Raw genomic sequence first — 10,877 nt, 5'->3', positions numbered from 1 at the left:
AACATTTCTCGGATAGGTTTACTAAGTGGATCTGCTACCATGTCATAAGTCCAACATATTTCATATTAACTTCTTTGCGTACAAAATGATGTTTAACCTCTATGTGTTTTCACTTGCTAGGGCACCTTTGATCCTTGATAAACTTATAGAAGATTGACTACCATTGTTAGTCACTACAGGAGTATATAAAGTACTTTCACTTAAATTGTTCATAAATTGATATATAATGTTGTCTTTTAAACAAAAAAATTAGACATTCCATATTATTTCATTCATTCAACCAAACATAAGAATAATTATTTCTAATGAATATCTATTCTATTCTCATTCAGTTTAGTGTTTAAGCATGAAAATGAAGAATATATGAATTATGGTTGATATATATTAAAAATATTAGAAAGAAGGGACAAGAGAGAAAGAGATGTCGAGAAAAAATTAAAAAAAATTAAAATATAAAGTGGAAGTTAATATTTAAAGTAATCAGCAATAGTTTTTAAGTGTAAAAGTAAATTTAAGATATCAAAATGTAAATATGATAAAGTTTAGGTTCCAAAAGCAAATTGCACTTTAGGGGTTTTGGGCTAATTTGTGGAAGAAAAAAACAGGACCAAATTTTAGGCCCCGTTTGTTTGGGGGAAAATATTGTGTTCTGGAAAATTTTATCCAGGGAAAATATTGTGCAGGAAAATAAAATATTTTCCTGTGTTTAGCAACAACACTGGAAAATATTTTCCGGTGTTTGGCTACAACACTGGAAAATATTTTTCGGTGTTTGGCTACAACGCTGGAAAATATTTTCCAACCACTAAATATAGATTTTCTGTATTTTTTTTTATTTTCAATTGTATATTAAAACACAAAAAAACATGAAACACAAAAAAACGTGAAAAGATGTGGAAAACACGAAAACGTTAAAAACACGAAAATATGCAAAAATATGGAAAACAGAAAAACGTGAAAAAACACAAAAAAAAATTATAAAAATTTATTAAAAACACAAAAAGTAGAAAAATGCGAAAATTACGAAAAGTAAAAAAATATTAAAAACATGGAAAAAAAGTTGAAAAACACAAAAATGTGAAAAAAATAAATATAAAAACACGAAAACATTTTTTCACATTTTCACATTTTCGGTATTTTTTTGTATGTTTTCTCGTGTTATCAACACTATTATGTTTTTTTGCACTTTTTCATCTTTTTTGTGTTTTCACGTTTAGCTTTTCAGTTTTCGGTTTTTTCCTTTTTCACGTTTTCTTTTTTTTTTTGCGTTTTTTATTTTTCGCATTTTGTTACTTTTTCGTGTTATTCACATTTTTTTCATGTTTTTCGTATTTTTCACGTTTTTGTGTTTTTTATGTTTTCGTGTTTTGTTTGCATTTTTCGTCTTTTCATGTTTATCGTGTTTTTTACATATTGTCACGTTTTTGTGTTTTAGCATTTTTTGCGTTTTCGTGTTTTTCGTATTTTTTCACGTTTTTGTGTTTTTTGTATTTTTCGTATTTTGTCACTTTTTCGTGTTCATTTTTTTGTGCCTTTTCAAGTGTTTGTTTTTTTTTTGCGTTTTTGTATTTTTCGCATTTGTTCACATTTTCATGTTTTTTGCGAGTTTTTTTATCATATTCTCGTGTTTTGTAACGTTTTCATATTATTTATATTTTTCGTGTTTCATATTTTTACATTTTTTAACGTTTTCCCAATATTTCTCTGAACGCGTATGTTTTAGAGAAAATGTTTTACCCTTTTCCCTTATTTCTTCATTGCTTTTCCATTGACTTGCAACTTATTTTCCTTTGACTTATTTTCCTGCCCAAACAAACACTGAAAAATTGGGAAAATATTTTCCTGCAGAATATTTTCCCCAAACAAACGGGTAGAATGAGTTAATTTGGGCTAAACTAATGGTTCCAACAATATGAATTATGGTTGACAAATTTTAGAATGAGTTAGGGTTAGGGTTTTGGGTATTATATAAAGACGCAAAGCAAATTCTTGGAATCTCTTCAGCTCAGACTTTAGGTGTTGGCGACGCGTTCTCTTCCTGGTAATCCTTCTTTCTCCTCTGTAACTATTAGTTATTCAATACCTCGTCGTCATTTGATAATCCGAAATTGAGATGATTACAAATACCTTAAGCCTATTTTGATATGAAGGAATTGATTGTTGAAACAGGTGATTTGAGCTAAGAGTTGTTTGAGTTCGTAAACCAACCAGTCAAGATGCAGAACGAAGAGGGTCAGAACATGGATCTTTACATCCCCAGGAAATGGTAATACACGCTCTTGTTTGAATTTGCGCTTCAGTTTTTGTTGGAGTAGGAAATCTCATCAATTTTTGGTATTTCGCTGCAGCTCAGCCACAAATAGGCTCATCACCTCCAAAGATCATGCTTCTGTGCAGATGAATATCGGGCATTTGGATGCCAATGGTCACTACACTGGTCAATTCAGTACTTTTGCTCTCTGCGGTTTCGTCCGTGCCCAGGTGAATGTTTCTGCCTTTTAACTCGCCCTTTAAGAATTGTTTAGCTTGTTTTGCTTAGTATTTGAGTAGTTTTAATCATATTTGTTATGATGTATGTACTAATGCGAAAATGTTACAGCAGACTGCCCATTTTCCAACAGCAAACCGTCACATTTCTTATCTTTTTGGTTGGGATTTAGCTTCTGGTTTCAAATAAAAAGTACAGAAAAGGATGGTCTATGGGTTAGAGTTGCTGCACTTGAACTGTTGTCAATTAGAATATGTGGTTTCTATCAGAGCACTATCCAAACAGAATTATGGATTGGGATATGTGCAACTGCTGGGTTTTATCCAACTCTGCCATTCAGGGTATTATTTGTGAAAAGAAATATGGTAATAAAAAAAGTTATATGAAAAGGAAAAGAGTAGAGAATATTCTTGTTGGACTAGAAAATAGAAGCGTTTGGAGGAAAAATATTGTAGAAACACCAGAAATCGATGAAGAAATGGGTTGGCAAGGCTCTCATTATATCTTATGATGCAACAGTTTTTTACAGTGAATATAGGAAGTTATTGTAAGTGGTTTACAATTAATCAAGTTGACTATAAGCCTATAGTGCAAATACTTTAAGTAGGCAGATTGATAAGTTCTAATGAAGTGTTTTTTTTTTTTGGCAAGTGAAGATGCAATTTAATGGAATCAAATTTCACTGTGACTCACGTTATTGAGTGGATTACCAAATAATTCCTTGGTCTTTTTGTTAATGTTTCTTAGGGTTCCTTTGAATTTAGCCGGAGGATTTGGAGGTCAAAATTTATGAACTTCACATGAATCTAATGTATGGGATGATAATTGTTGTAGAGGTTCTGTATTGATATTATCACAGGCTTAGCTATTGATTATAGTTTGTTAAACTGGTTAATGCCTTGAGTGTTATGTTTGGTAATGTAGATGTGAATGTAAAGCTTCAGCTTATAATGGATTCACATTTAGAGGTTGCAATTCAGGTTATCGTGTTATAATCATATCATGTTGTCGATATGTTCTATATATGTAATGATATAACAGTGTCATGTCATTCAGATTGTCTCTATAGATCCTGTTATCCCGTCAGGAATTGTCACCCCTATTCACATCCCTCCTGCTAATGATTCTAAATATGAATGTTCTTTGAAATGAAATTTGATTAACATATGGTGCTGATCAAGACAATCTTTGTAAATGTGATCGTTGCAGGGTGATGCTGACAGTGCCCTTGACAGGCTTTGGCAAAAGAAGAAGACTGAACTCCGTCAATGATTGCCCTTTTTGCCTGTTCCCTTTTGAACACTGTTAGAATGGGGAGTGAGTGGCTATTTTTGTTAATTTGGTTTTAGCTTTTTGTTGGCGGAGGACAACTTCTATTTGTAGTAGTACTTAGTGTGATTTAATGTTGAACTTCTTATTTTTCACTTAAAATTAAGGTTCTCTCTCCATAATTTGAGAGGCCGAGTTACTGATGAAAATCGGATTCATGGAAGTGGGTTATTTTTATCAAAAGGCATGTCATTTTAAAATATTTGAGTTGGCAATTGGGTTTTAGCCTGCTCTTTTGCCATTTGCCTCTGCTGTATATGCAATTGATTTAATTCCAAGGCTTATTAAAGCACTGTTGGCACTTGATCTTTTCAAAATATTGGGTTTTTCCCTATATGATTTATTATTTAGTAATATTTGCTACTTGATCTGTGCATCAAAGTGCCGTTGACCCTTAATTTATGTTTGGTAACATTTGCTACTTGACCTACCAATATACAAAATGTGTGGTTTTGTCTTATGACCTATTAAAATTAGCAAAATGTTAATCAATACGGATGTTAACTTAAAATTCACATTGTTTGAGATTTTAGTTTGGAGCAAATGTTATTAATCAAACATTTTGGGTGGTTCGGGGGTAACCAGATTTCTATTGAAAGGGGTAGGGTGAGGATGTGGGCTACTCAATTCCCTAGATGGGAAACTCCCATCTCCATTTATGTTGGTGAAAATGGAGAATGGAGAAAAAGTTGTCTCCATTCCAGTCCTTGTGTGTCTTTTGGGATTTTTTTTTAGGTTTAATGCATATTTATACTCTTGAACTTGGCAAGTTTTATCTAATGGTACTTTAAATTTTTAAAATAATTTATCACACATATATAGTTGGCTTTAAATACCTATCATATAGTTATAGTTTGGCTTTAAAAACCTATCACACACCTATAGTTGGTTTATTTGGATTTCATACACACAAAATCGTTGATCTGTCATTTTTTACGGCTGAGGCGGTATACATAATGAACTCACATTATTAAGCCATCTTTTTAAGGGTGTAAATGTATATTAAGCCATCTTTTTTACTATACTCAAATTTTAACTAATAACACTCTGGGATTCCTTTACTTTTTGGAGTATTTAATTTACAAATTCGGATGTTTCATAAATTATTTTCTGAGCATACCTATAAACTATATATAATAGCTTTAGGAATCAAATCCACACTCATGAGCGTATCAAATAATGATTTGATTTCAATCTAATTCAAATTTTAGTTTTTACTTTTAACTAAAAAAACAAATTACTATCCTTGAACTTAAAATTGGATATAAAAGTTCTTAAATTTTATCCTTTAATTGAACTTAAAATTGGATATAAAAGTTCTTAAATTTTATCCTTTATTAACATTAAAAGATCTTTTATGAAAGTAAATAACTTCAAAATGAAAAAAAAAATTCAAAAATTAAAATTGTTTAGAATCACATTTTATATGAAACCATGTTTTTTTATTGTCCGAAATTATCAATTTGTATCTCTTCTCTTTTGAAACAATCATTTTTTCTCTCCTAACTATATCCCTACTATTGGAATTGTTAAAGGTCAATTGACTTTTATATTAGTAAAGTTCGAGGAACTTTTATTTTATGTTTGGTTTTGAAGATTAGGGACCTAAAAATAATTTAAAAAAAGTCAAAATTGTGGGGTCACAAGTATAATTTACCATAAAAAGGATTAGTTTGTTAAGAGTAGAAAGATCATAGGCCATTTTGTACTTTTGGAGACACTGAATAAGAAATCAATGTCCCAAAAATGCATAAACGACTCTCCATCCGTCCATCATTCCACCAATTCAAGAAGAAGAATCCAGTGCCAATGAGGGTTGGTCCGAGTGATAAGGCGTTGAACCTCTGCTTGACAGGTTTGAGATTCGATTCCCCACTTCGTCAAAATTTAGCCCTCATTAGTAGACCTACCCTTACCTAAACTTTTCTGTTACCAAAAAAAAAAAAAAATGAAGAAGAAGAATCCAGCTACAATACAATTGAATACCATTGACGTTTCCAGTCAAAAAAGAAAAAGATTACATTCAAAATTTCATAACTAGCGGAAAAAATAAATAAATGTATATATTAAATTAATTATAGAAGCAACAAAAAGCCTTGAAGGTCGAATTTCCCCCTCTATAAATTTTAGGGTGTGGGGTGATATATATCCATAACAGCCCACCAATATTCCAGAGAATTTGGAAAATGAGTCTCCATCCAATCCAGGATTGTTTATGGTTGTTCTGCATCCATAATAAATGGTATTATACAAAGAATGTTAGAAGAAACCAAAAGAGCTTGGGAGGAACAAAAACATAATTACAGAAGTAGGACTGCATAGAAATCAGTATTTAACTTCTCATTCAATTGTGTCCTAGTGGGGTTCAGGTTTGAGTCTTCTTAATCTTGACAAAGGGATGGCAACGGTTACCGCACTAGGGCTATGAGCCGAGCCACTCATAAGTAAATCGACGTTCGGTTTGATAAAAGCTCGACCTTGAGCTCGGTGAAACTCGGCTCGAAAGCTCACGAGCAGTCTCAATTATAGGTTCATGAACAAACTCGATTATAATGTTCATGAACACGCTCGCGAACAAACTTAGTTCGATTATTTTTTTTAATAATAGTAAATCTATAAAGTGGAAAATGTAAAACAACGTGTAAATTTTAGTTTTGCAGGTTTTAAAACTATGTAGTTTTATATGAACATAAATAATGAGTTGTTCGCGAGTGAAGTTCATGAACAGAATTAATAAGTTGTTCGCGAGCTTTGCACAAGCAGCTCACGAACAAGATGTTGAGTTTGAGCTCGTCAATTTTCTAATGAGCCAAGCATGAGCAGGTCAAAAGCTCGACTCGGTGACAGGCCTACCCGAAACTACCATAGGACTATCAACTATCCAACTCTAATAGGACTATCATCAAGTCCTACTTAAAAGGGTTTGAGACGGAAATCAGATTTAAAAAATTTACTCGTGATGGGTGATGGGTATACCATCAAGATACCCGCTCATCACTATGTAATGTAATATATACTTTTTTTGTTTTTTGATAAAGTAATATATACTGATCTTAAACCCTAAACCAACTACTTGACTACTATTTTTGTTTTTATTTCAATAGTCTTCTCAAACTCTTTTTACCTGGAGAATATGAGATTAGCAGAAAACTAAAGGACTGTCAATGAAATAGCTGCAGACCGAAGCTTCACACCATCACTCTCCCATTTAGATTCCGGGGCAGTAGCTCCAGCAATAATTGCCTGTAAAAAAAGGAAACATCAAACTGATTATAAGAACTTGGTTGATATAATCGAAGTAGAAAACCGTGCTGTGAAGCATGCTCAAATACAATGCACAATCTGCAGAATAGAAAAACTAAGCACTGGGCTCAATTTCTGGTCAGGAATGAGCAATTCTGATCCAAGACAAAGTAACCGATGCTTGAACAGTAAAAGTTGCGTATATAAACCTTTCCGCGGTTAATTGCAGCTACTAATGCCCCATGCTGTTCATCGTTGCCAAATTCATAGAAGTAATAACTCCTGATATGCAAAAATAGAAACACAAAAATCAAAAAGAGCATAATACCAAAATAAATGAAGAAAACGACTCGGTTTTTAAATGAAAAATCATAACCACTAGTTCCTATCATTTTTACTGAAACGAAAAGCTCCTTTTTCTTCTCTAACGGTCCAATGCAATGCCTGCTTCATTGTTGACTAATTTTATAACAGCTTGGATTCTTTGCAACTATGTTGCACGGACACTTCTAGTTAGTAGCATTTATGCGTTCCATGTCCATGTCCATTTATGTTTGTAGGCTATTTTATGAAGGTTATATTTTAGAAACAACGTTTCCGTGTCCATTTCTGTATCCATGTCCGCGTCCGGGAAACATAGCTTTGCAAAGATAAGCTTACCTTATATCTTCCCCTTCCTTTATTTTTATTGTTCGAGCAGAATATATAGTTGTTCCACCTACATATCAACAATTGAAAACCAGAGACAGTAAAACGAATGTTATATGCAATATTGTTTCTTCAAATAACATAGAAGAAAGCAAAAAGATACCTGGAACAAATATTTTTGCTGCCGTTTTCAATGAACCTAAGTCGGTAATATCCTTAGCCTGTTCAAATTACGAAAACTAAATCATTTCTTTGTGAATTCAATGTTAAGACCAAATTGGACTACATACAGATTAGGGATCAGAATAGCATTAATCATCCATGCCAATTTCTTTTCTTTTAGCCCAAAGTGAGCAGAATTTTCTTAGGAAAATTTGAAAAAACTTGGCAAACAGCGATAAAATGGAAGGGATACAGTAGTTATCAATGTAAAGCTTGTGCATTTTTCATAGCAGAGAAGCATTTGACATCCCACTCTACCAGTAGAGATACAGTAGTTATGTGACATTAAATCAAAAACACTTACAAATATTCATAAAGGTACAGATACTAAGCTCAAAATATGTCTGGTGCATTTGATAAATACATATGACACAAACCTCTAAGAATGTGATCTTGAGTTGATTTGAGGGGCGAACCACCACATTCAGAACTTCAGATCTGTATGAGAAAATAAGCAAGAAAAATCAAACTTCAGATAAGTGTCAAAAGACAAGATAAAAAGTGAAACAAATGAATAAATACGTCAAGGAAAATGCAAGTTAATTCAAACTTATATACCCATCTGAAGATGCAAAACGAGCTGCAAAGGTCTTTGGTTTCGCCTTATCTCCATACAAAGACAATCCAGCATTGAAATCCTAATAACAAGAGATAAATGATTATATCCATCAATATTGATGGTGAAACTATAAATTAACTTTCAGTACTTTCTGAATTGAAACTGCCTTTATAAAATTCACATATGCAAAAGCTTGATGTTGTCAATTATCATGTTAATATACTCTCGCAATCATTAAGGGAAGACCTATATTGTCTCAAAGCCAAGTGCTACTGGTATCAATCAGTGACAGTTCTACAATAATGGTTCTATTCTATTCTGGCAAAAGTTACCGTTACCGCTAGCAGTTTGTGTTCAGATTAATTCTTTATTCATGAAGCTTAAATTTAGTGTTAGGAAGCTTTGGGAGAAGTTTCAGGTCATTTGGTGCATTTACGGACAAAGTTGTAGGGCTAGCACTTCTAGCTACCCTGGTATTTCCCAGCTATCGCCTAGCCGAGTTCCCAAAGTATTGGCTTGGCAGTGGCAATGGCAACGCCCACAAAGCCCGGGAGCTGGACGTAAAGAGATTTATTTATCCCTTGGATTTTGACTTTCTATTTTGACATTGTTTGGGTCTTTTTAGGGTTTCAAGGCCTATATAAACACATGTATAAAAGGGTTTATGATTATCATTGAGAGCAAAGTGGTCATAGATTTTCTAGGGCAAAACTTAGGATTTTGAAGTGTTACATATTCTCAAGTGAGTTGTTCTTGGTTAGTTCGATAATAAAGACTTCTACTCTCCTGTGGATGTATACACAAATTGCCTCAACCATGTAAATTCTTTATGTTCTTTGGTTTTAATTTCTTTCAATGGTAAGCGGAAGGAGATGTTGCCCATAGGATTAAATCTCATTGGCTGAAGTGGAAGGTTTCCTTTGTGATCCCAGCATGCCTAATAGATTGAAGGAAAAATTCTACGGCACGGAAATTAGGCCAGCATTGTTATATGGTACGGAATGTTGGACAGTGAAACACTGTCACATTCATAAGATATCTGTGGCGGAGATGCGTAGGTTGCGATGCATGTGTGGTCATACAAGAAAGGATCAGGTGAGGAATGAAATAATTAAGACAAAAGTAGGGGTTACATCTATTGAGAATAAAATGAGGGAAAACCCATTAAGGTGTGTGGCCATTTAAGACGAAGAGCACTTGATGCGCCTGGTAGAAAGATTGAAGAGTGGCATATGGATGCAATGATGGAAGGTCTAAGCAAACTTGGAATTGAGCGATTGAGAGTGATATGAGTTTATTGGACAATGAGAAAAATATGACAGTGGATAGGACGGAGTGGAGGAAGAGAATTTATGTCGCTAACACGAGCTGATTTCACGGTTTCGTATGAGGGTTCAAGACCCCGAATCATTTCGGGACTAAGGGTTTGTTGTTGTTGTTCAATTGACATAAGCTGGAATCTCCTAACAGTTTTCAAAAGAAACGAACATATTAACCCTATTGTTCATAGTCCTATCCAAACAACTAAGGTATCAATTTCTTTCTTAATTATGAGAATAATCAATTCACAATTCACATCAATTATCCACATTTTTCAAAATCCATATAAATCGTCAAAGTTCAAACTTAAGCCAGCAAAACTAATTAACCATACAAGGATTTACATACCTCTGGCTCCATGATGTCCTCAAATTCGGGAGGAACTCGGATGGAAAATCCATCACCAAAAAACTGGAACCAAGATTTGGTGTTAGCAATGCCTGAAAGAAGGGATTTTGAAGGAGAAGACGATTGAGCTAAGGACTGCGCAAGTGGGTTTTGAGTAATAAGGGAAATTACACCAATTTTGATTATAAATCGTCGAGTTGAGGTGAAAGAAGTTGATTTTGTTAAGTTTGAGATAGAAAAGTTGAGAGTTCGCCGAGGGTTTAGAGCATAGGGAGAGAGGGAAAAGAGAATAGCCATGGGAGAAGCTGAGGTTTAATTCCATGGCTGTCAAAAAATGGAGGGAGATAATGTGGGGTAGAGTTGAGGTATTTTATATCTTGAATATTTGGATTCTCTCCCTTCTCAAAGGGTATTTTTGAACTTTTGAAGATTAATGGTGGTGTTTTTTACAAAATATTATTTTTAAGGATTAAATTTCAATTGCATCCTTAATCTATACCTTAATTTATCACTAACTTTTAAAAATCATCAACGGGGTGTTTGTTAGAAGGGATATAGGAGGAGGGATATGGATAAAAAAACACGAGATAAGTTATCCTGTGTTTGTTTGTGAGATAGAAGAGTGAAACAGACCAGGGATAAGCCTCTTATCCCTCAAATCTTATACCCGGGAGGGGGTGGTATAAGGAGGTGGGATAAGCTCCTGCAATTTTAATAGGA

General features: G+C 33.6%; 2 protein-coding genes across 2 annotated transcripts; one reads left to right on the top strand and one right to left on the bottom strand.

Moving 5' to 3' along the window:
* The first annotated feature begins 1,911 nt into the window (after positions 1–1,911).
* On the top strand, positions 1,912–4,151 carry LOC136207114 (small ribosomal subunit protein eS21y). The gene is made up of 4 exons (XM_065998393.1): positions 1,912–2,041; positions 2,170–2,266; positions 2,349–2,481; positions 3,698–4,151. The coding sequence occupies exons 2-4, from the start codon at positions 2,217–2,219 to the stop codon at positions 3,758–3,760; spliced, it is 246 nt and encodes an 81-aa protein (XP_065854465.1). The 5' UTR covers positions 1,912–2,041; positions 2,170–2,216; the 3' UTR covers positions 3,761–4,151.
* A 1,634-nt stretch (positions 4,152–5,785) lies between these two features.
* LOC136205404 (uncharacterized) lies at positions 5,786–10,487 on the bottom strand. Its single transcript, XM_065995976.1, has 8 exons — positions 10,158–10,487; positions 8,489–8,568; positions 8,308–8,368; positions 7,872–7,929; positions 7,721–7,778; positions 7,270–7,342; positions 6,942–7,060; positions 5,786–6,041 (listed from the first exon to the last, which is right to left on the bottom strand). Exons 1-7 carry the CDS (start codon positions 10,452–10,454, stop codon positions 6,968–6,970), a joined length of 720 nt encoding a protein of 239 aa, XP_065852048.1. The 5' UTR covers positions 10,455–10,487; the 3' UTR covers positions 5,786–6,041; positions 6,942–6,967.
* Positions 10,488–10,877: the final 390 nt, after the last annotated feature.

Source organism: Euphorbia lathyris, chromosome 9, assembly GCF_963576675.1.
Source record: "Euphorbia lathyris chromosome 9, ddEupLath1.1, whole genome shotgun sequence".
NCBI classification, from domain to species: domain Eukaryota; kingdom Viridiplantae; phylum Streptophyta; class Magnoliopsida; order Malpighiales; family Euphorbiaceae; genus Euphorbia; species Euphorbia lathyris.
The sequence above is the reverse complement of the archived record's forward strand: the minus strand, read 5'-3'. Positions and strand labels throughout refer to the sequence as shown.

Excerpts from the sequence above, each read along its gene's own strand:
- LOC136207114 (XM_065998393.1), top strand. The coding sequence starts at position 2,217 with ATGCAGAACGAAGAGGGTCAGAACATGGATCTTTACATCCCCAGGAAA. Across the intron at positions 2,267-2,348 it reads CTTTACATCCCCAGGAAATG|CTCAGCCACAAATAGGCTCA; the intron begins GTAATACACGCT and ends ATTTCGCTGCAG. Across the intron at positions 2,482-3,697 it reads GCGGTTTCGTCCGTGCCCAG|GGTGATGCTGACAGTGCCCT; the intron begins GTGAATGTTTCT and ends TGATCGTTGCAG.
- LOC136205404 (XM_065995976.1), bottom strand. The coding sequence starts at position 10,454 with ATGGCTATTCTCTTTTCCCTCTCTCCCTATGCTCTAAACCCTCGGCGA. Across the intron at positions 7,930-8,307 it reads TCAAGATCACATTCTTAGAG|GCTAAGGATATTACCGACTT; the intron begins GTTTGTGTCATA and ends TAATTTGAACAG. Across the intron at positions 7,343-7,720 it reads AAGGAAGGGGAAGATATAAG|GAGTTATTACTTCTATGAAT; the intron begins GTAAGCTTATCT and ends TTTGCATATCAG.